General features: G+C 39.3%; 1 protein-coding gene across 6 annotated transcripts in view; it reads left to right on the forward strand.

Annotated features, from left to right (window-relative positions):
* The window catches only part of EEFSEC (eukaryotic elongation factor, selenocysteine-tRNA specific), a 223077-nt gene that overhangs the window by 75024 nt on the left and 122108 nt on the right, over positions 1-25945 (forward strand). For all 6 annotated transcript variants that reach the window (XR_014712554.1, XR_014712555.1, XM_084635512.1 and 3 more), the window contains exon 5: positions 23420-24061. Coding sequence is in view for 4 of the 6 variants with exons in the window: in XM_084635512.1 (XP_084491638.1) it covers positions 23420-24061 (642 nt within the window). In the remaining 2 variants the exon portion in view is untranslated. The remainder of the gene's footprint in view (positions 1-23419; positions 24062-25945) is intronic.

Genomic DNA, 25945 nt, shown 5'->3' on the forward strand with positions numbered 1-25945 from the left:
ACTGTTCCTCATTTCAAGCCATGCAAGTGCACTCAGACACCACTGTGATGGGTACTTATATAAATGCCTGTAATAGTAATACTTCTCAAAATCTAGCTGGGATATGCCGTGGTCTTGCTACTGCATGTAAAGACTACTTTGGATGGTGAGTCTGTCTTCAGCATTGGTTTGCACTGAGATAAGCCCCACTATCAAAGACTAGATCAAATGCTATTTTGGTTGTTGAGAAGAGGACTGTTTTCAACTAATGAGGAAAAGTTCAGAGATATGATGGCTGCTGCAGTGGTGTCTGTTATATGTAGCTACCATAAGAGAGAGGCACTAATAATTCATTAGTTCTGTAGTGTTGCAAGCTTTCAATTGCTTGCTGTTGCCTTTTGTCATTGCTGTCTTTATGTTTTTTAAAGGCACTTTCTGATATTATGTTTCCTTCGGTGTAATTGTCAGAGTGAGCAAAGCTAGTTGAGTATCTTTAGTTTTGTACCTCATCTCACATAGATACGCCTGCCTTTGTAGAATGTTTGTTGTGCCAGACATTTTTTTGAATAATTTTCTTATAAAAATGGTACATAAAATTGTAACACATGTAATGAACCAAAAGACAAATGTTGATGCGTTTTGCATCATTTTTCAAGTACGTAAACCAGATCAATGTATAAGCAAAGGGAGAGGAGCTGTTTAGGATTATAATAGCTATTGACAATGGGATAAAACTGAAAAACTTTTTGGCAATTAGTTCTTTTTGATCATGGAATGGTACCTTAATAGGTATGGTGGAAGCTCCATCACTTTTGTCCAGGGTAGTTTTAAACATCCAAAGGATTAGAAAATGTGCTGAGTAAGGAACAGTTCTGCATTGGTTAGGTAATGGATTAGATCAGAAATGTCCCGAGGACTGGATTCAGCCTACCTGATATATTTTAGTGGCCTACATGGCATATTTGGATTCTGCATAATCTTGGCTTTCATTGAAAAAAGAGAAGTCACTGGCCCTCTAGATTGTGAAGATATAACTGATGCAATGTTGTAGGTCTGAATCTGCAAAGGGTCTGAATCTGCAAAGAGCCTGAAGCAATGTTGCTGGGAGATGTCAGCTCTCCCACCCACAATCTCTTTGGAATGTTAACAAAGAAGCCTAATTATGATTCTTGAAATGTCAGTGTTAGCAATTTCAATGCTGATCATTGGATGCTGGAATAGGGAATGGTTGTGAAGTCTACTGGATGGGGAGAGTTGGGAATTGCTGCAAGGAAGGAAATACAAAGGGAAGAATAGAGGAGATACAGGTAGGGAAGGGAGAGAAACAAATGGCAGAAAAATTATTCGTGTTATAACAAGGAACGGAATGTTCGAATCTACATAAACTAACTTTAAAGCTCTACCTAATACTGCCACTCCTACCTATTGTTCCTTGTCATGCTTTGTGTTGCTCTCCCCAGCCTTCCCCTTATCTCCACACTGTCAGTGCTCTCAACTTCATCCATGCATTGTCATACTTTCACACACTGACCTTCATGACTTCTTCAAGGTAGCCCCCGAACAATGGTATGAGCTCCCTGAGTCTATTTGCACACCCCTAGCCTGCCTGCCTTTAAGTCCCTCTTAAAGACCCACTTCTGTTATGCTACTTATAATGAATCAAGTTGATTTATATGCACATTTTATCTAAATTGCCAACTGTTTTCCCCCCCTTTTCCTAGGTCTCTTTCTACTTCTTCATCCTCAGAACTTATTGTAGTAGGGACCAACCTTAAGCATTTGGAAAGTGCTTTGCACATAGTGGGTGCTATTGTGTATAACCCCTCCCCAATATTTTGGCCATATTCCACTCTTGATCTTTTTGCAAATCTCTCTCTGCCATCAGTGAGAGTTCTGCTGTAGAGTATGGAGTCCTAAACGAATACCTTGGTTCACCAACCATAATTCAAAATGGAATTTGACTCCCTCTTCAGAATGAGGCAGTGTAATAGGTGTTTTCCATCTCTGATTTGTTTTGCTTCTATGATACATTGTATTCTCTGATCAGTTTAATCCTAAATACCCTCTGTCCATCATCGTAACATGAAAAACCGGGAAGAAGGATTTTATTTCAATTTAAAACATTTAGTTTATATTGGAAAACAGGACAGATTTTGTTTTAAATAAGAAAGCAACTTGCTGTCTTGCACAGAACATGGAGTATACTGAAGCAGGTTGGCCACAGCTCTGATTTGTTTGAATCTTGGTCAGATTGAGACTTAAAAAATTAAATCAACAGGATTACAAAAAAGGAGGGGATGGAAGAATTTGTTCTTCTGATGACTGTTTAGAGATTTAAGCAAGTAGAGGATGTGTTAAGATACTAGTGTAGAGCTGCACATCTAGCATTTGTATGTTGCTCCTATAATGGGCAGAATGTACATTCTGTGCAACATAGCATGAACTATTTATTTTATACTCTAGTTTTTAAGGACCCCTGCCTCCCCATCATATGATATAACTTTGGATGCAATGAAGTCACAACTCACTGTCTTGGGGGTCGGGGGCGACAGGGAGAGGGATGACTGTTTTCGTGAATTAATCAAAAAAGCTTATGCAAACAACTGAGAGGATTTTTTCTTCATAGCAAGTCAATACAGTTACACAGCCTGACACTGTTAGGTGAACCTTTATGATCTCCTAGGTTACTGTAGGTTTTTGTGTGTTAGACCTTTCTCAGTAAAAGTGTGGGCACTGTCTATACAAATTCATAGCAGCTGTCACAGTTTAGCTGTGGTGCAGTTTGGTCAAGACCCCCTGAACTTTTTATTTTGGGCTAATCCAGTCTAATATGATCAGTGTATGCATCTCCAGCTTTTAGGTCTGTTAATTACGTGGCAAGTGTTGGGTCGGTTGGTGTCAGGCTGTAAAACACAAACACAGAAGAGACAAAACTGGGGAAGTGAAGTGTGTATTGTTTGGTATATGAAAGCCATCATTTTAAACAGTTCCCTTCCTGTCTTTAGAAGTCCATGGGAGAACTCTAGTGGCTTTCTTTTTGTCTGTCATGTAAACCTGGCAGAATAAAAACGTTTCACAAAAATAATTCAGTTTAAAAATGTCTGGTTCAGCGTTGCTATATTTTGTAAAAGGGCCAACTGTATTAATGAACTTAGTGCATGCATATCTCCTTGTCCATCTGTTTGTAGAGTAATTAAAATAAAAATACTTATTGATAGGGACAATAATTACGTCCCATGGGTTGTTTAAGAGGACAGAAAACCTGTCTAGTTTTTTTCTAATCCTTTAGTGTAAAAAGAAATAGTTTTCTCCCAGGACTTTTCCATAGCTTCATTCATTCTGACTCGTGTTTGTAATGACATTTTGAGAGATTGTCAGTTTGGGGGATGTGGAACCAAAGCAAACGGTCTTTGAGTCAGGGGAAGAAATCTTGGGAGTTTATGAATTTTCCCCTGTTCAGTTCTCTATCATCAATGGGAAAGGTAAAAATGTAGAATTATGTTCCAGCTTTCTTACATTTTGGTGCCTCTATTTTAGTCTTCCAGTGACAGAAAGTGCTGGGGAGTTGTGAGTAGTTTGTTTCATCTCCTTTGAAGAAAAAGTTAAATTTATAATCCCAGATCAGACCTTTCCTATAACTCATGCAACTCATCCTGTTAACTGTTTTAATATATGGCACCACTATTTCATTAAACAACATCCAGGAATAATTAGTTCAGCAACGATGCCTCGGAACAAAAGCCTATGATTTTGTTTAACTTTATAAGTTGGTCTCTTTTGATCTGCAAGAGCACATCTGGGGCCTTTAAGAAAGCAGAAAGAAAAATATTAAATGTTTACTAAGGCTGCTGTTGAGGGTTTTCAAAGCACAGTAACCCTTTGGTACCAGGATGTAACTTACAGGCAAAAAAGTGTGAATTTGTTGTATTTCGTAAGACATCACATCCTGCCTCCCCATGGTAAATGCTGTTTTTTGTTAGCAGATGAATATTACATTTTGGCTTTCAGCTATTTCCAGCTTCTTTATAGGTTGTAGCTTATTATTTCTTCTTTACCCCGAATATGTTGCTTTCTTTTTCCCCCCATGTGTGTGCAATCATGAAAAATTACTACTGTAAGCCTGACTATTTTTTCCACCAGGTATGTGTGCATTTGTAAATTGTTTTTGTTGCTATGTCAAACTTTGTTCCGGTGCTTCTGTGCACTTCCTACAGTTTAGTATTTGCAGTGGTGGTAGGGGATAAATTCATTTGTTCTTTACTCCAGGCTCTGCTGCCTATATTTTAAAAATGGCTAATTTACGCCGTCTGCATTATATGATCTACTAATCGTGAAAATTTTACTTTCAATCTCATTCTTCAGAGTTTGCCACTTAAAAAAAAAATCACTCAGAAGCAAAGAGCTATGAAGGAAGATTTTGTATACCAATTGTTTTTAGTTCCATAAACTAGCAGTGATTATTGCAGAAAGTATACATTTCAATAAATGGTGCTTGATTCCTTTTTCCAGTACTTTAAGTTAGCAAAGACCTAGCATTTGGTTTAGCTGGAATTAGCAGAAAGAACATAACAGATGTAACACCGTATAATTTGATATGTATTGATGTCCACCTGTGTGCATAGTAATGTATATTGTATTTGATGCTGCATCGTACTATAATGCTGTGTAGTACAGTATTTATATGTTCAATATTTTGTTAAATTGCATACAAATTGCTGCTGATAAATGTTAACATTTGTCACAGCTGATGAAGCCAACATGATTGCTCTGTAATTATTCAGAATTTTTATCTTTTTACGTATATAAAGCTTTTAATAGCAAGTTTATTTTAAAGACGGAATAGAGGAATTTGGCCCATGAAGAAAAAATGAGTACAAGAACCCTGACCTGTCAAAATAGAAGTGAAAAGACCTGAAAATATTATTTTTCATTAGAGGTTTTATTTTTAAATGCAGCTTTATGTTCACTCTGTGTTTGTTTTTCCTTGGTGAGCCTTTAACTCCAAGGTTATGACCTAATAATGACCTCCTCTCTCCACTCTCAATTGGTTCTGACCTACTCCATTAAGTAAAAAGAAATAACCTAACAGAAGGGTAACCAGATCACTGCTGCCACACCAAGGAAACAGGCAGGCTTTGGGATGCTCTTCTTTAATCTCTCTATCCACACAGTCCTCATTTTAATTTGCAAAATTGAACCCAGATCGAGAGCAGTAAAGCCTGAATATGGTAAATATTCATGCCTCAGTGATCTAGAGTGGCTCCATTACATTTCAGAGATTGGGAGAATTACCTTTTGGATTATGTATATTCATGGGCTGATTTTTATTTGAGATATAATATTACTCACGTTGGGCTACATGTCACATATTCTACCTAAACCATCCTTCTTACAAAGCTCCAAATGTTGCTTACACATAAAAGTTTTACTTCTTTAGCTTGTAGTTTCTCCCTTTTGATTCTTTTCAAAAACTGGTAGTAAACAAAAATCTCCTTTAAAGAGGAAGGAGGAAAAAATCCATGTTGAAGAGTTCTTCTTTATAAACCTTTCAACCCTGTGTTTGCTGTGATATATTCTTTTGCATATCACTTTGAAGTCTTCAGATGAAAGTCTTGTTGTTGTTCCAAAACTAAGTCCAGTTGAAAAAGAGGAATTCTGTTTATTTCATTGGAAGAACAAATTTCCACAGTCATTGTTTTCTACCCATCATCCTGCATTGGCTTTGTGTTGTTTTGGGGGGACTTTCTGAAATATGTGCTTGAAAACCAATTTTGATAAATTAAGGTTTAATTGGTATTAAATGTTAAGCTTATTTATAATACAGCTCTAATACATACAGAGTACAAGGAACTCTCCATGCTGATTACTGATTAAATACAATGGCTTTATATACATTACTTTAAAAAAATACTAATCTCAGCTGCTTTTACTGACATTGTAGATTATCAAAACAGAGCATTCTATTACAAAGAAATTATAGGTGGTGAAAGTAGCACTGCTTATAGTTAAGGTTGCCTGACATTTTCTATTAGAAGACTCTGGACTGAAATTTTCCATGCTGGGTGTGTGCCTCAGAGTGAATTTTTTTCACCTGAAATGGTTTAGCTGTTCGAGAACAAGTTAAAGGAAAAAGTTTAATACATTTAAAAAAACATTCTTATAATCATTTAGTTGAGAAAGTCTAGTGCTTTTATGCTTTAGAACAGAGATGAGGAATTTGACAGATGGGGAGGATCTTATTGTCAGGAATGTGCCTTTTGCTGTCCCCATGAAAATCTGCCCGAATTTGGCCAAGCCACAAGGCTCTGAAAAATCTCACTTTGCACGTGATCAGTAGAGAGTTAAAGTTTGAGAGATAAATTCTCCAAAGATTGTCTGCACTGAGTATGCACCATCCCCTCCCAACTTCTATGTACTGATCAGACTGTGCATGCCCTGTCCCCACAGAACAATGGAACAGGCTTCAGCATGGGTCTGCTACGCATTGGTTTGTCACCAGGCACCAGAACTGAGATCAGGGACTCTTACTCTCCTACATTCTCAGTGCTTCCCCTGCAGATGCCCAGGCAGTATGGAGAAGGAAGAGGAGGAAATATAGGATGTGAGGAAAAGAGAAGGCAGGGGATGAGGAGGAACTGGGGAGGGAAGAGGGTACAGGAGAAGGATTTAGAAGATGGGGACATGGATAGGAGCAAGAGAGGGGTGAGAGGCAGGAGTGGTGGGAGAGGGCAGAAGCCAGGTTGGGGAGCAGAGGGGCAGGGGCAGGAGCTGGGGAGGGGAAGATAGGAGCAGAACGGGGCAAGGGAAGAAGAGTCTGTAACCATTAGAACATGCTTACCTACAGAACTTGGAATGGAATCCATTATTCCTGAGTGTCAGCATTCAGTTGCTGACTACCAAATAGTTGTGACACCCACTGGCAAAGTATTTGTTTCCATCACGCTTTAGTGGCAGGTCCACTAACAGTTACTCTTAGCTCAAGTGGTAGAGTAGTGTGCTGTTGGATCTAAAGATCCAAACCCTGCTGATGACCTATGTGGGTGGTCAATATAATTCCATAGGTTGGCTTTTTTTTCCAATTGATTAAGAAAAAAACCCATAGGAAATTACATTAAAAACACGCCACCATACGTTAAAGAATGCTAAAGATGCAAAGTGAAGCACTCAGAATTATGAAATGGCAGAATTAATGGCAACTTTAATTCGCTTCTTGTGTGCATGCGTTATCATACAGTCCTTAATGATATTGTCATATAAGACTTTTTTCCACAGGACAAGTGCTTCCGTGAGTGCACGGGGTGAGCTGAGCTCTGGGAATAAATTAGGATTGTATAGTGAAGGAGGCTGTTGTGTTTTGGATCCCAGCCTCATTTGTTGCAGGAGTTGGAATGTATATAGTGAATGAGGGGATTGGTGGAAGAGAAAGGATGACCTCAGGACTGAGGCAGTTGAATGCTTGTCTGGAGAACTGGAGTCTCCAGTTAGGCAGGTCAGTTAAACCAAATTGTATGTTCCTCATTTTCTGGATATACATCCTGAGACATCTAGGATCTCATTTGCAGAAGTGCTGAGCATTCTCAACTGCAGCTGAGGTCAGTCGGAGCTCTGCTGTGAACATGTAAAATGGTATGTACTCTGAAAATCAGGCTTTAGGCTTCTCAGATGGGGAACCCAGTATTAATTGATACTTTTTGACAATTTTGCCTGTAACCTCTGTGCCTCAGTTCCCCACGTATAAAATGGGGATAATATCACCTCACTTCACAGGGGTGTTGGGAACGCTAATTCATTAGCATTTGTAAAGAACTAAGATACTATGATAGGAGCATTCTAGAAAAGCCCATGAGGAAATTAATAATTCAGTATAGGGTTTTGAATGATGTGCGGTAAATAATGAATGGGTCCACACTTTGAATACTGAGGATAAAAAAAATACTGAGTAGCTGCCCATTCAGTGAGCACCATGCATACTGTGTACTGAACAAGGCAGGGGTTCTGCTGGAAAGAAACAGTATGTGATTGTGAATTAAAGACTATATCATAATATCATATGTTTCTGCACACAGTGGGTGAATTAAAGTTGCCTGGGCAACTGTAATTCCGGCATTTCCTAATTCTTGAGTGTTTGACTTTGCAACCTGAATGTTTTTTATGAAATATGTATTTATACTTGTGTAGCACTGTATGTACAATGATGCGGCGTGTATGAATACAGAATATAGAGACATTAAACAGAAACTACACCTTTAAAGCGGAGCAGCATTAAAGTGAGATCAGAAACATGCCATTAGCTTATTGGACAGCTAGCGCTTTTTTTGATTCTGTGCTTGTGATAAGGGAATTTTAACTAACTCCTTTAATGGTGTGTGGTCTATCAGGTGTTTTATCCCACTGTTGCAATGTGGGCTGTCAGGATCTGAAACATCTGATCAAAAGAGGTGAATTTCCTAAAAGATTTTATGGTATAGGATTACACTGACAGCACTGCAATCATAATGTGACTTTACTGAACACTAGAAACTCTTCCCTCCTTATTTCTGCTCATTTACCTGTAATTCAGGAGGGGCAGACAACATTTTATCCACAATTATATTCTCCACCCCATACATGGTAGCTGGAGACAAAGTAAGCGTTATTGAGGCACAGCAGCACAATCATAACCTCTCCAATCTGTAGTAGGTCCCACCTGCCATTTTGCCCTTGATTATCTGAGAAGGCCTTCTCTGATCTAGGTTTTGGGGCAAGAGGTTATATCACATGGTGGTTGTATTATAAATAGTGTTACCAACTCTTGTGATTTTATTGCAAGTTGTGTGCTTTTCTTAAGTTGCTAATCAGGTGAGTTATGTGGTTGTAAGAATCTCAGCTTTTGGGAGGGGGTGTTTGTTTTGTTTTTTTTGAAAACGTGAACCTGAAAAGCTCAAAAATAGAAGGTAAATAAGAACCCAATTTTAATTTTTTTAAAAATAGCTCATGTTTTTAAGCTAACCTAATGATTTTTTGGATGGCCTGACTGACTCACCCATGAATTCATGCTCCAGTTGTCCCTTGATGCTTTCAACCAGGAACTGTTTGTTTTTGTTGCTAAATGGCATCATCATTTGTGGATCTGTAGAAATCTTCTCTGATATCCATACATTTTCACCTCTAGTCCCAAAGGAGAGAAACTCACATATTTTAGGTTTAGAGAAGGGTTTAGGAAATGATCTGGTTAAAGGTAGGTACAGTTCTGGATTTGGTTAAGTGATCAGAGTTTAAATTAGATGTTTGAGATTAGACAAGAGTTCATAGGAAAATAGAAATTACCAGATCACACAAGTGGTTCATCTAGACTGGCAACCTGTGTCCACCAATGACCCATTCCACATGCTTCAGAGGAAGGCTGTAGAGACTGCACAATGGAAAGTTATGAAATAACCTGCCCATAGGGGAAATTTTATCCTAATTCCTGTCAGTTAGTGGCTGGCTTATGCCAGTGGTTCTCAAACTATTGTACTGGTGACCCCTTTCACATAGCAAGCATCTTAGTGCGACCCCCCCCCCCCGCCTTATAAATTAAAAAGACTTGTTTATATATTTAACGCCATTGTAAATGCTGGAGGCAAAGCGGGGTTTGGGGTGGAGGCTGACCGCTTGCGACCCTCCATGTAATAACTTCGCGATCCCCTGAGGGGTCCCGACCCTCAGTTTGAGAACCCCTTGCTTATTCCCTAATGCAGGAGCATTTATATTAGTTATAAAATGTTAAATCCATAATGGTGGATGTTTTCTCTATCTTTTAATTGTCAAATCATTTTTTAACCTTCTAAACTCTTGTCAGTGAGTTCAACAGGTTAAGTATGCATTGTGTGGGGTTTTTTTAATTTCCCTTTTCACATTACTTTTGAGAAAGTTATCTACATTTAGTCTAGTTTTTGCTATTTATGTTGAATATACAGCATGTACAGTGGGGTCATGAATGCTGCTCCTGCTACAGAGCTTTTAATGAGGTCTGACATCAGGTTGATGGCAGAAGCTTTTCATGGCCTCCTTCCTACTTGGAATGGTGGTGGCAGAGGGCCGCTCCTCTTTCAAAGAGGCAATGGTAGTGCGATCCTCCGGGACTTACCCCAACAACTGGAGTGGATGTGCTTGGATGCAAGGGCTGGGTCTTCATGCATTCCTCTCCTCCATCCACACACGCAGTCCTCTGCTGGGATGATGTTGTCAGTGTCCCCCACAGCAGGGATTCTTGGATTAAATACCCCATTGAGATGCGTAGCACAGTTTTCACTTCTCAAAGTTATTGTTTCAGGTTGTCCGCAGATTCAAGCAGACATCATTTCTTGTCACATTTTCAAGCTTTTCTTCACTGCCATGAGGCCTATGAATTTAGGGCCAGATTTTTAAAGGTATCTAGAAACCTAACTCCTATGGAGTTAGGTGCCTAAATATCTTCAAAAATCTCCCCTTCCCCTCATTTAAAAAAAAGAAAAAAGAAAACTCAAATTTGCATGTAAAACTATAGCTCCAGAAGCTGCTGCTGCTGCTGTAGGCATGGGTCTTTTGTGCCTGTTCCTTACTTCACCCTTGGCTGGAGCCCAGGGCATTAAATTGGTATCTTCTTTTTGTAGTTTTTAACCCTTTTATGCATAGGAACTTTAGGTATGTTTATAACCCATTGATTTTTATCTGATGAATTAGTATTTATTATTTACTGTGTCTTCTGTGGTTCCACCTGTGTTACAGGAGGGCTGGGTTGCTATATCTGTCGTATCAGTAAGATGCAGTCACAGCACTGGGGGAGGTAGCAGGATGCTGTGGTTCTTATCTAGAGAAGCTAAGAGCTATGACATATGGAACACTGATAACTTAATGAAAGTTGGATAAATAAAGGAAAAGAAGCTCTGACATATCAGGGGAAAAAGTCATTAGTGGATTTTTTTTTATCCTGTTTCCTATTAGTCTCTAGTTAAACTGCTTTGAAAATCTTAGTGGATTTTTCCTTTGGTCTTCAAATAACAGGTTCTTTTCTTATATTGTACACATTTTTTATCTTAAGGGCTGAACAGTTTGGGTGCTTTTAATGTCTCTCTGCCTTGCATTTTTTATTTATATGTGAATGCATGGGTTTCCTCCAATTCCCTTTTAACCCCTTTTATAAACTTCTACATAACGCTTTAGGAATGTTAATGGGATAATCTAAATTAAAAAAATAATAAAAACCCTTTCTTTGTAAGGGATGTAAGATTTCAATACATGCCTATTAATTTACAAAGTGAGAGATACAATCAGTCCCTCTGTGCCACCATTTAGAAACATTATGAGCTAAGTTTGTAGTAACAATTATAATGGTATCCAAGTTAGCCACGTTTACAGATATTGTTTGCATACAGCAAAGGCTAACTTTAAAGTTACACCCAATACTGTTCCCTTTTTTTTTCTCATGTTTCTACAGATCTAGAATTCCAGGGGAGAGGATTAAAATAACTTTCCACTTATTGGACCTATTGAACTGTCCTTCCCCCCCCTCACTTCTCTTCTCTCTGCTACTGTCATGAAGATCATGAGGCTGACATTGCTTAAAAACATATCATGCTTTTTGTAAAGGTTCAAAGTTGGGAATAGGAAAACAAATAAAATCCCAAACAAATTCCATTGATTTTGCCAAAAATTGGCTGCAATTTATGATTCAAAGTTCTATTGCTCAGGGCTTTCAAACCATTGGGGGCTGGACAAAATGCTCCAAAATGTACGATGCAATCTCCTTTGTAGAAAGATGGACAGGATGGTCTAATAGATCTTTTCCTTTCGTAATTTCTGTGATAATAAAGCCCAGCACAATATGTAAAAGTCTAGAGCTATATTATAATTTCTGGAGATCCCTTATGTAGGGAAACTGAATATGTGTTAGGAAAACAAAATCCCAGTCTTAAGTGCCTATCAGGTCCTTTTCAGATTTTCCAGGTTTGTATTTTAAGGGCCAGACAAAACAGAGAGATGAGATTTAGCCATTCACTGCAGTCCCTGAACAAAACAATGTTGGAGTATTTCTAAGTTACAGAAGAATGTTTCTATCAGTCCAGGTCAGAGTGAGATGCTGCCTCTTGGCAGCAATGACTGGGGACCACTGCTTTAAGGTACACCTTAATGGCCAGATCAGTAGACCAAGAACTCTTAACTCGGGCATCCCTCAGGGCTCTGTCCTGGCCCTAGTACTTTTTAATCTACACGCTGTGGATATACCAGTGAGGGAGTCTAGGAAATTCATGTATGTGAATGATATTGTCCTAGCTGTTCAGCATACGAGCCTCCATACCATCAGCTGCACCCTAACCCGAGATCTAGCACAATGGCTGATTATTTCCAATGTTGGAAACTTAGACCTAATCCAAAAAAACCCATGCTAACAGCTTTCCATCTGAACAATAAAATGGCTAATGCCAAACTTGATGTGCAGTTCTGTGGTGAGAGTGTTAGCCATGAAGCTAATTCAGAGTATCTTGGCCTTAACCCTGGACCACAGTTTGACCTTTCGACAACACCTCAAGAACACCCGCGATAAGGTCAGGTCTTGTGTCGCGTTTATTAGAAGATTGGTCGGAACATCATGGGGCTCCAGTCCACGGACCTTACGAATCACATCTTGCTTTCTTAATCATGTCAATGCAAATACGAGGATCCCACCAAACACAAGATTAAAATCCCGCAACCCTCTATGGAACCATATTAAGATCCTTACACCCAACTTTGATGCTGAGGCTCAATGAAGAGTCACATGGAGCGCTTCGACTGCTCAAAATGAACAGCTGGTTGTTGATCCTATTGAGGAACCACCAGGTTTTGGTTTATGTCGGAAAGACAGGTGCAGATTGAATCTCATTAGGACATCTCATGGGAGATGTGGACAAACCCTCTTTAAATCGAAAATGAGGCAAACACCTGTATGTGGCTGTGATCACCAGGCACAAACAATAGAGCACACCATATTTGAATGTCCCCTTCGTTCTTTTGCTGGGGGCTTGAAGGACATTCACCAGCTCACTGCTGCAGCAATGTGCTGGATATCAAACTTAGATATAAATTTGTAGCTGTTGCTACCTACCCAAGCTATATGGAAGAAGAAGAAGAAGAGTGCGATGGAACAAAATACTTTATTGATATTTCTGCTCTGCCCAGGCAACAGAAAAAGAATGATTTAAAGCTTCTGACCTTTAGAATGAGATGTAACTCTAGTTCTCCTCATCACCAAACAGAACCCCCCCTCTTTTTTTTTTTTTGCAAGAAACCAATCCCCATGTGCTCTATCCTTGCAGTGTTGGAGCCCAGCTGACAGGCAGAGATGCTATGCTCAATTAAGTTCCTCCCCTTCGTGATCCATTTACCATGTACCCCCATACCAAGAAGAAGAGAACTTTAGGAGGTAAAGTTATGGACACAGTTTTAGGTGTGCGATATCATGGACTTAACTGTTGCCCTCAGGTACACAAATAAGAACCTAGTATTTGGAAGTAGATACCCAGTATAAATGGAGAAAATATATGGGTAAGTACCAGGTACATGGAGGGGTGGGGTGGCTTAAACCACCTACCAGGCTACTCTATATACCTGGTCTATCAATGTGAGATGCTAACTTTCCAATAAAATATTATTTCCATTATAGCACAGAACCCGGAGAAGAGGACAAGCAGCAAATGGATTAATGGGAGCCATACTGTTAAAACTTCCTGGAACAGTTTGAAAATTACTCCATTGTATATAGTCTAATGCAGGGATTCTCAAACATAGTTGTAGTAATTACAGCAATTGCTTAAGTTGAAAAGTACCAGTAAGTATTTAATGTATTTTTAGCTTTTTAATCTAATGTAACATTTGGAAATAGAGAGGAGAAGCCAGCGCTATATGACTAGCCAGTTCACTGCAGACCAGAATTTGGGAACTGCTGATCTAATGGAAAATAATTTGAAAATATTAAATACATTGCATAAAACAAAAATTACAGAAACCTCTTTCTTCTACTTCTTGTAATGAAATACTTAGTTTTCTGAGTGTCAGACATTTTAAGCCTAACCATTTAAGTTTATTTGGGGTGTATGTATAATATATAGAGCATGTGTGTCAGTGTGTGTGTGTGTGTGTGTATATATATATATAGTGTGTGTGTGTGTGTGTATATATATATATATATATATATATATGATGATGATCTAAAGTTAATTAATTAATCTCAAGTTAATATAGTTTATGTACACAAAGGCAAATAGTAATCTTTTCCCATTCCTGCAATTTTTATTCTGTATTATTTGGAATCCCCTGCAAGATGCTTCTGATGATGAACTTGTAAGAGAGTTTTACAAAGACTGAAAAAAAAAATTAAAAAAGTCCTTGTCAATGTCCTTTTAAATGCTTAGTTTTTTTTTTTAAAGTGGGATATTTAAAATCTGAATGTTCAACAATGAAGAATATTCTAATATATCGTGGCTTATTCAGTGCATAAATTTGTGTAGTTATATGATTCTCTGTACAAGCTTCAGTTGCTATTTTTGTGTCGAGGAACATAGGAAATGATAGGGATAAAAGAATACCAGGTTAGCTCTTTTAAGTCCATTCGCTCTGACCACTGCTGTAGAAGTCAGTAAGTCTTCTGGCTGCGCTGCCACATGAAAGATTGAAGGACTTTTCCTTTCCAAGGTAGTATAAATTGGTAACATGAGGTGCCATTTTCAAATTCTGTTCTGTGGACTCATTGCTCTGAACTTACATCTTCAAAAACTGTTCTGTTTTTTATCTGACACTAACTGTATACATTTCTGCTCATCTTTCCCACAATTACTTGTCCTCAGCATTTGTGCTGTAAATATGATTGTGATGGGAACAAGAGGGAGATGGTGGGTATAGTAGCCAGGAATGATGTGGGATAGGTGAAAATGTATCAAATGCTTGCTTAAGTGAAGGATGTAGAAGATAATTGCTAGGTCTTGTCCTGTCAGCCCAGCTAGATAGATAACATTTTCTGGGATGCTTGGCTGAAAGGATACTATGCACATGTCTTGTGCACAAAAATGTTTGAAAGCAAAATAGTAGGTAGAGTTTAGCATTGGCTTTGATATCACTACTTACAGTGTTTCCAGCAGACAGCAGTTAAGGTCATTAGCCTTTTTAATGAAGGGGTTTCTCACTTATATTTATACTCTCTGGTCTCTCTTCCCTGTCACATCCTATGTAGTACAGTGAAACACACAGGCATAGATGTGACATTTGATTTGAAAAGGGCTGCAACAATAACTTTTCCTAGTCTGAAAAGGGCTGTTTCTTTTGTTTTTGATTAGAAGCCAGGCATCCAGTGCACCCAGACAATATTAATCTTTGTACAGCTTGTAAATGGCCTTTCTGTGTATGAATATGACTCCAACCAAGGGTGAGAGGATACATAATTTATGTGGTTCCCAATAGCTTGTGTGTCGGCTATATTTTTTTCTGTTTTTGCTTTGTTTAAAAAGGAATAAAATCCTAATATTTCCTTTTTTCACTCATAACTGACCTATTTTAAGAGGGTTCTTATTTCCCAGCAGCTGAAAATTTTGGCCAAACAAAATTAGGGCTGTAGGACTTACATCTTTTCCATTATTTTGGTCTGAGTTTCCACAGTTCCGCTTTTACTCTACGTGAGTCATTCTTCCTTCTCCTCTGCAATGCCCCCAGCCCTCTTTACTTTACTCAGCACTTTCCAGTAGAAGTAAACAATTAATAAGGACTCCAGACAAGATTAGCAGCCAGTCTAAGGTTGAGATTGAAACCCTACCTATGGAATGGGACTTAGACGGATTGAGTTGCTCCGTTCACTTTAGTAACTGATGAGGCCTTGGGGTTGATGGGGAATTCACAGAATATCAGGGTTGGAAGGGACCTCAGGAGATAATCTAGTCCAAACCTCTGCTCAAAGCAGGACAAATCCCCAATTTTTTCTCCAGATCCCTAAATGGCCCCCTCAAGGATTGAACTCTCAACCCTGGGTTTAGCAGGCCAGTGCTCAAACCACTGAGCTATCCCTCCCCCCTGAATTGTTTCTATTTTCCTTTTGGTTTTGAAAAATCTCCTCACTGTTAGCATTGCCTGTTTACTCAACTGGAGAAAAAAAAAAGACTTCTTTTTGTATGGAGCCGTATAGATGACCCATCAGAACGATTGATTCTGATTGTGGCTAGACAGATGCTTTGTATAGATTTCAAACGTAGGAATGGATTCTCAGTGTCACTGCACAGTCTGGAACGCCGTCTGGAAGATTTTTGCTCTTTGAGTGGTTGTCTGGAAGTAGCTGTCATCTGTTGCACTCTTGCAATACAGACTGTTGCAGACGTGACCTCTCTTTTAGGCACTTGGCAACTGATTTATGTGCACACAATCTGCACTTGTGCACCCGGAGCAGGCACCATATCTATGCCTATCTACTTGGTCTACTTTTGTGGTGTTAAGATTATTTTGGAATATCCAGAAACTTAAGTGTGTGATATTAGGTAGCTGAAATAAAGAGGACACATTGAGGCAACTGAAGAATTCTCTCTCTCCATTTGAAAAAAACATCTACAGATCCTAGTCAGGTGGGTTTCTTACTTTTGTACCATAGAAATAATACAGGCCACTATGCTGCTTAGGTGGGTATACTACTGGTATTTTGCAGGGGTGGAATTATTATTTAGTATATAACCAAGGTTGATACCCCATTGTGCTAGGTGCTGTACATACTCATAGACAGTCCCTGTCCCAAAGAACTTGAAATCTAAGTAGACAGGACAAAGAGTGAAAAATGGAAATGGTATCCCTGTTGTAGAGATGGGAGCTGAGGCAGAGATTCAAGTTCAATTTTCAAAGGCATTTATGGAATTTAGACACCTCTTCCATTAAAGTTAATGAAGATGAGTTCACGAGGCTACTTTGAACATCTGAGCCGAAGTGACTTGCCCAAACAAGGTCACGCAGTAAGTATGTGACAGAGCTGGAAATAGAACCCAGATCTGCTGAGTCCCATCAGAGAAAAGACAGTGGGATGGGCAGGTGGAAGATGATGCAGCTTATTGATGTGCTTGCCAGAGTTGAGCAGTGAACAGGAACATAAATATGACAGAGTATGATAGATGAGTGCTAATAGTATGTATGCTGTGAATAGCAAAGTAGCATTTGGTACAAAGCAAGAAAATGCTGACATCTCTGTTGCAGCTCTACAGAGAGGAGGAGAACGGGGAGAAAAGCAGTAATAGATCATGAGAATGGAGGCCTGTTGTACTGATTTTGGTTGCCACATTAATTATACAATCCATTATATACCGAGGAAAGATAATCTACTTTTCAGAGCACAGACTTTGGAAGCGTCAAAATTTAGAGCTGTGTTCTGATGTTCTGGGTAGGTAACCCCCCTACAAAGGGTAAAATGACTAATAACTTATAAGTACTTTGAGTTCTAAGGACAAAGAGTAGTATCTAAGAGAGAAATATTGTTTATTTTATTATACTGTATATGTGTTCCAGCATCTAAATCTGTGTCAAAACCAGAGAGTTACTTGCAAAGAATTAATTGATATTCCAGATCTGTTGTTGTCTGTTTAAGTGTGTGAAGCAGATACATACTGGGTTAATGCATAAACTGGAAAAATATATTCTTAAACAATCATTTAGAAAACACACAGATTTCAGAGTAACAGCCGTGTTAGTCTGTATTCGCAAAAAGAAAAGGAGTACTTGTGGCACCTTAGAGACTAACCAATTTATTTGAGCATGAGCTTTCGTGAGTTACAGCTCACTTCATCAGATGCATGCCGTGGAAACTGCAGCAGACTTTATATATACACAGAGAATATGAAAAAATACCTCCTCCCACCCCATTGTCCAGCTGGTAATAGCTTATCTAAAGTGATCATCAGATGGGCCGTTTCCAGCACAAATCCAGGTTTTCTCACCCTCCACCCCACCACACAAATTCACTCTCCTGCTGGTGATAGCTCATCCAGAGTGACAACTCTTTACACAATGTGCATGATAATAAAGTTGGGCCATTTCCTGCACAAATCCAGGTTCTCTCACCCCCCTCCCAAAAACCACACACACAAACTCACTATCCTGCTGGTAATAGCTCATCCAAAGTGACCATTCTCCCTACAATGTGCATAATTAAGGTGGGCCATTTCCAGCACAAATCCAGGTTTTCTCACATCCCCCCCACCCCCATACACACACAAACTCACTCTCCTGCTGGTAATAGCTCATCCAAACTGACCACTCTCCAAGTTTAAATCCAAGTTAAACCAGAACATCTGGGGGGGGGGGTAGGAAAAAACAAGAGGAAATAGGCTACCTTGCATAATGACTTAGCCACTCCCAGTCTCTATTTAAGCCTAAATTAATAGTAGCAAACTGGACTTCTACATAGAGTGCTTCCGCCGACGTGCACGGGCTGAAATTGTGGAAAAGCAGCATCACTTGCCCCATAACCTCAGCCGTGCAGAACACAATGCCATCCACAGCCTCAAAAACAACTCTGACATCATAATCAAAAAGGCTGACAAAGGAGGTGCTGTTGTCATCATGAATAGGTCGGAATATGAACAAGAGGCTGCTCGGCAGCTCTCCAACACGAGTTTCTACAAGCCATTACCCTATGATTCCCCTGAGAGTTACCAAAAGCAACTACAGCATTTGCTCAAGAAACTTCCTGAAAAAGCACAAGATCAAATCCGCACAGACACACCCCTGGAACCCCGACCTGGGATATTCTATCTACTACCCAAGATCCATAAACCTGGAAATCCTGGGCGCCCCATCATCTCAGGCATTGGCACCCTGACAGCAGGATTGTCTGGCTATGTAGACTCCCTCCTCAGGCCCTACGCTACCAGCACTCCCAGCTACCTTCGAGACACCACTGACTTCCTAAGGAAACTTCAATCCATCGGTGATCTTCCTGATAACACCATCCTGGCCACTATGGATGTAGAAGCCCTCTACACCAACATTCCACACAAAGATGGACTACAAGCTGTCAGGAACACTATCCCCGATAATGTCACGGCTAACCTGGTGGCTGAACTTTGTGACTTTGTCCTTACCCATAACTGTTTCACATTTGGGGACAATGTATACCTTCAGATCAGCGGCACTGCTATGGGTACCCGCATGGCCCCACAGTATGCCAACATTTTTATGGCTGATTTAGAACAACGCTTCCTCAGCTCTCGTCCCCTAAAGCCCCTACTCTACTTGCGCTATATTGATGACATCTTCATCATCTGGACCCATGGAAAAGAAGCCCTTGAGGAATTCCACCATGATTTCAACAATTTCCATCCCACCACCAACCTCAGCCTGGTCCAGTCCACACAAGAGATCCACTTCCTGGACACTACAGTGCTAATAAACAATGGTCACATAAACACCACCCTATACCGGAAACCTACTGACCGCTATTCCTACCTGCATGCCTCCAGCTTTCACCCTGACCACACCACACGATCCATCGTCTACAGCCAAGCTCTGCGATACAACCGCATTTGCTCCAACCCCTCAGACAGAGACAAACACCTACAAGATCTCTGTCAAGCTTTCTTACAACTACAATACCCACCTGCAGAAGTAAAGAAACAGATTGATAGAGCCAGAAGAGTTCCCAGAAGTTACCTACTACAGGACAGGCCTAACAAAGAAAATAACAGAACGCCACTAGCCGTCACCTTCAGCCCCCAACTAAAACCCCTCCAACGCATTATTAAGGATCTACAACCTATCCTAAAGGATGACCCAACACTCTCACAAATCTTGGGAGACAGGCCAGTCCTTGCCTACAGACAGCCCCGCAACCTGAAGCAAATACTCACCAACAACCACATACCACACAACAGAACCACTAACCCAGGAACTTATCCTTGCAACAAAGCCTGTTGCCAATTGTGCCCACATATCTATTCAGGGGACACCATCACAGGGCCTAATAACATCAGCCACACTATCAGAGGCTCGTATACCTGCACATCCACCAATGTGATATATGCCATCATGTGCCAGCAATGCCCCTCTGCCATGTACATTGGTCAAACTGGACAGTCTCTACGTAAAAGAATAAATGGACACAAATCAGATGTCAAGAATTATAACATTCATAAACAAGTCGGAGAACACTTCAATCTCTCTGGTCACGCAATCACAGACATGAAGGTCGCTATCTTAAAACAAAAAAACTTCAAATCCAGACTCCAGCGAGAAACTGCTGAATTGGAATTCATTTGCAAATTGGATACTATTAATTTAGGCTTAAATAGAGACTGGGAGTGGCTAAGTCATTATGCAAGGTAGCCTATTTCCTCTTGTTTTTTCCTACCCCCCCCCCCAGATGTTCTGGTTTAACTTAGATTTAAACTTGGAGAGTGGTCAGTTTGGATGAGCTATTACCAGCAGGAGAGTGAGTTTGTGTGTGTATGGGGGTGGGGGGGATGTGAGAAAACCTGGATTTGTGCTGGCAATGGCCCACCTTAATTATGCACATTGTAGGGAGAATGGTCACTTTGGATGAGCTATTACCAGCAGGATAGTGAGTTTGTGTGTGTGGTTTTTGGGAGGGGGGTGAGAGAACCTGGATTTGTGCAGGAAATGGCCCAACTTTATTATCATGCACATTGTGTAAAGAGTTGTCACTTTGGATGGGCTATCACCAGCAGGAGAGTGAATTTGTGTGGGGGGGTGGAGGGTGAGAAAACCTGGATTTGTGCTGGAAACGGCCCACCTGATGATCACTTTAGATAAGCTATTACCAGCTGGACAATGGGGTGGGAGGAGGTATTTTTTCATATTCTCTGTGTATATATAAAGTCTGCTGCAGTTTCCACGGCATGCATCTGATGAAGTGAGCTGTAGCTCACGAAAGCTCATGCTCAAATAAATTGGTTAGTCTCTAAGGTGCCACAAGTACTCCTTTTCTTTTTGAAAACACACAGAGTAGGCCAAAATGAAACATTATTAAATGAAACTGGTTTGGCCTGATCAGGCTGAATCAAGACTGATCTTAAAAAGCTTATTTCATTCTTTTTTTCTGTTTGAGAACTCGCTGAATTGAAATTACTAATACAACCATAAGCTTATGAATGTCAAACTTCTGATAGTGATTTTTTTTTCTATTTACATTTTTTAAACAGCTAATGAGATGGTAAATAAACTGTATCTATAAATGATGGGAACCATCATGAGCTCCCCAAGATCAATAATATCAAGGAAATGAAATGTAACAGGCACCATGCCTAATTTGTAAATTATTGGGCCAATATCCCCAAGCTCACTTTAAATAAACACAAGTCTGTGCTGGATTGTTTTGTGCAGGGTTGTTTTCTTTTTCTTTCTTTCTTTATGTCTTTCTGTCTTTCTTTCTACATTTGAAGTTTCCTAAATTGTGGATTATTTGATATTTCAGACAACTTGATCCCATAAACTTGAGTCACAAATGATACTCTTGTTTACATGATCCATTAGTAATTTGGAGTTTGGGCTAAGTACTAGACATTAAATGGAATCTGCTGAACGTCATCTGGGTGTCCACTGCTGCTAGTCAGTCATAGAACCAGAAAAAAAATGCTACCTCTGAGACATAGGTGGCAGTGGTTTAATGGCTCGTTAGCAGTGAAGGACATCAATAAAGACTAACTAAAACATAAAGGGATATAGTATCCTCTGTCAATTTCAGGGAAAACCCTCAGTGAGTGGGATAGCCCCTTTGTGTGTGAATGTCAGTGAGTAAGATGGTGTTATCAGCTGAGTAGAGGGGAACACCCCGAACTTGAAATATGTTTTTAATAAAACTAACTCCACCATTTATTTCTCAGAAATGTTTCCAGGAGTGTCTTCTTTAATATGAGGGCTAAAGCTGTAGACTCAAGAAAGTCTTAGCTGCAGAGTCTAATCTGGAACTTCCAGCATCTTCTTGCATTAAACTCTTGAAATGAGCATCTTCATATATTCGTTGAAGAAGCATTTCTTTCCAAATATAGTCAAATCACTACCTTCTTTTGTAGCTGTTCATTGTGGATTTGGGGAAAATTTGAACAATGTTAAAAATACTAAATATTATATTAATATGCATATACATGTGTATGTTAATATGAAAGTAAAACATACCAGAATCAAGTATGAAATTTGAGGACATTAGAGAGAGAGTATTGTGTAGTGCTTGGTGCATGGGATGGCGTCAGAACAAGTGAATAGTTTTCTAAACTCTACTAAGGTCCATAGTAGCTTGTGTTCCATTTTGGATTCTGCCACTGGCATGTCATGACCTTCTGCAAATCATGTAACCTCTCTGTGCTTCAGTTTCCCCAGCTATCAAATGGATGTAATAATACTTCACGCAGGCTGTGAAGAATGATGAATCTTTACTAAAGTAGGCACATGCATGAGCACACATGCACAAAAACTTGGATAGAAGAGAATGATTGCTGCTATTATAATTTATTTATCACATGACTAAACATGGTTAGAGAGTTTGGATGTGGATATACTATAATTGAGAGTGATTCCGGTTAAACTTCAGAGGTTATTTAAAGGGGCCTGTCTTCAAGTGCTACTCATATCTGTTAATATAAGATTCTCATGCAAATTTCCTTACCTGCACAGGGTTCTAGAGCAGTCCATGTTCATGTCAGAATAAATGTTAATATTTAAAAATAGAGCTATGGCTTATTTGAATTGTTCGGCAGTTAGTCCAGTTGAATGTATATTTTTATTTCAAACTGATGTGAGGTTTTGTACACTGTTATGCATGAATGTGGGGATTAATATTTATTATTAGATAAGTGCAGACAATATGCCTGGCACTGTGCTTTTATTGTTTGTATTGTGGTGGCACCTTCTAAGACCTCACTGTGTTCGACTTGGTGCAAATACATAGTAAGAGAGGGCCCCTACCCCTGGATAGCTTACAATCTGATTTAATACGATACAATAAATGAGTGTGAGAAACAAGAGGTGGGTAAGGGAAAAAAAGGGTAATGAAAATAAAATTATGTAGTTACATAGGTGTCTGTTACACATCTTGATGATATCTTAGGGTACTACTTTTTTATAATAAATAGAAAGATGAAAAATCAGCTATTCCATGACACATGCATAACCAAATTTTCATTGGTTTGCTGATTTCTGGTAGGCACATCCGCAGAGTTGACACACACATTAAGATAGTCCGAGCATTGATGATTTTACATTCTAGAAGACGAAAATAAAACTCTTTGGGAGAATCATATCAGGGTTCATTTTAGGTAATTTTGTGAATATATTCTTAAAATGATTGCTTTCCATTTTTAAAATTTCAGTCTCTTCTGGATGATGTGAATCTTCAGCAGAGAGCCAAGGCTTGATACACGGTGATTTGACGCTCATTCCATGCAGGTAAATATAAATACGGTTAATTTTCTTATTTTTGTTTCCTCCTAAACAGGTGACAAAGAAAGTCAAGTCTATGCAGATGTTCCATACTCCTGTAACATATGCCATGCAGGGTGACAGAGTTGGCGTCTGTGTGACCCAGTTTGATCCCAAGCTGCTAGAACGAGGTCTAATCTGTACTCCAGAATCTCTCCAGACCATACATGCTGCTGTCATCTCCTTGAAGAAAATCCAGTATTTCCGTGGTGCTCTTCAGACCAAGGCCAAGTTTCACATCACAGTTGGTCATGAAACAGTCATGGGAAGAGTGATGTTCTTCAGCACAGCTCCTGCTGACTTCAGCGAAGAACCCCTGGAGAATGCTTTTGATTTTGCAAAGGAATATCTTTATCAAGAGGAATACTTATCTAAGGGATCAAAATCTTCAGAGGAAAACAAGGAAAATGACCAAACAGGAGAAGGGCAGCTTCCGAGGCAACAATGGGCTTTACTGGAGTTTGAAAAACCTGTGACTTGTCCTAAATTATGCCTTGTGATTGGCTCCAAGCTGGATACTGATATTCATGCAAACACCTGCAGGTTGGCGTTCCATGGGGTACTGCTTCAAGGGATGGAAGACAAGAACTATGTTGAGACTTTTCTTCCAAAGCTGAAAGTGTACAAATTGAAGCATAAGGAAGGACAAGTGGAGAGGGTAAGCTATATTTCTTAGTACTTTATGCAGGCAAAAAAAAAAAAAAAAAAAAAATTAGTCCATGTTTTGATCTGGATCCCAAGTATACAAAGATGCTATGGAGTTTTTCACCAAATTATGCTCCAGAATTCCTGCTTCCTTTTTTTAAAAATTTAGTTTTGTACTCCTTTTGTTTGCAAAGAAAATCTGTGAAAGATGTGTACGTAGCTGATGCAGTATTTCCTGACTCAGCTTGAAGTCATTCAGAAACTATCGCTTTTGAGAAGGGTGTGAACAGCACCATCCCTTTTGGGGAAGAGGGGATGTAAGTTAGAAATTTAATGGTCTCAATTTCATTGTCAGCATTAACTATTTCACAATTTATCAATTTAACAGTTTAGCTGGTGTGTTTGTCCGCAAACTCAAACAGCCTCCCATCCTTTCCCAGGAGCCCCAACTCTCCTCTACCCAGCTGCCAAAACCTCTGCTTCCTCTGGCATCTATAGTACAGTTATTCTGTAGTTTCAGACCAAAATTGTACAGTACGTTGAATATTAAAAATGTAGAGGCAGCATAAAATAAGTAGAAATTAATATCAGGTTAAAGAACACTATTGATTGTGTTATTAATTTTCATATTAAATTAAATAAGAACCTCAGTGATTAAAATTTATCTCAACATACCACAGAATCTCCTGTTGCCTGCACTGGAGTGCTACAGCATACAGAAATATTGCCACAGGACTTAGATCAAGCCTGTCACTGAGTACATGGGGCCTTGAATATTATATATTATGCACATGTCACACACACCATATGGTAAGCCATGTCACAGTGCATACACAACCTGTCATTAAAGATACGTGGGACTTTTTGCAAGAGTAAAGAAATTTGTTCTGACTGAGATTTAATTTGGGTAATTACATTGTGACTATTTTACAGGCCCTTCATTTTCCTATGTGTTGTTGTTCTTTACTTTCTGTATTAAACTATTGCTGTATTGCTTTGGGGTCCACCTAAGTTGTGGCTGCATTTCAGTAATGGGTGGATAACCATTTGTGTATAGTGCCTGTAATACACTTTGGAATTCTTTGTAGTGAAAGGAGCTCTAGAAATGTAATTATATACATTTTTAAGCAGTTACCCTTTTATTAACAATGTTAATGTAAATGTTAACCAGTAGTGTTTACATGGTGCTTTGAAAATGTAAAATGTGATGTAATTGCTAAGCATTATTATATTGTTAACTTATACTATAGAAGAGAATTGTTAATTTTATTCTCGTAATACAAAAACCTAATCATTCTAACAAAACAATCTGCAGCAGTCTCAGCCCCGTTTCTTAGCACACTGCTATAGTGAGGTGTTGTACAATACATTTTCCATATTTTTATATGAAGAGCTAAACACTAATGAAAATAGATGTCACAGTACATTTTGTGGTACCGAATTTTTGATTTTTTGTTGTTGTTTACTTTGTAATCTGCAACAGATGCATATTAATTAGGTTCTTTCTCTAAAGCACTGACTATTAATTACATCCAGACAAGCAATTACTGCTACTCATCTGTAATTCTCTCCTCCCCTTTTCTCTCTGAGGTCTAGTCTACAGTTCCGTGCTACATCAGCACAGCTGCACCGATGCAGCTGTGCCACTGTAGTGCGTCTGGTGAAGACCGTGTTATGCCGGCAGGAGATTGCTCTCCTGTAGGCACAATTACTCCAACTCAGCCAAGAGGCAGAAGCTATGCTCTCCCACCGATTTTAGCACTGGTGTGGACAGCGCTTAGGTCGATGTAACTTGCATCGCTTTTCAAACCCCTGAGTGATGTAAATTACATCAGCTTAGGCAGTAGTGTAGACAAGCCCTAAGACATCAAATATCACTGTAAAAGTAAGTATTTTG

The sequence above is a fragment of the Lepidochelys olivacea genome, assembly GCF_965140295.1.
Source record: "Lepidochelys olivacea isolate rLepOli2 genome assembly, chromosome: 7".
Classification (NCBI taxonomy): domain Eukaryota; kingdom Metazoa; phylum Chordata; order Testudines; family Cheloniidae; genus Lepidochelys; species Lepidochelys olivacea.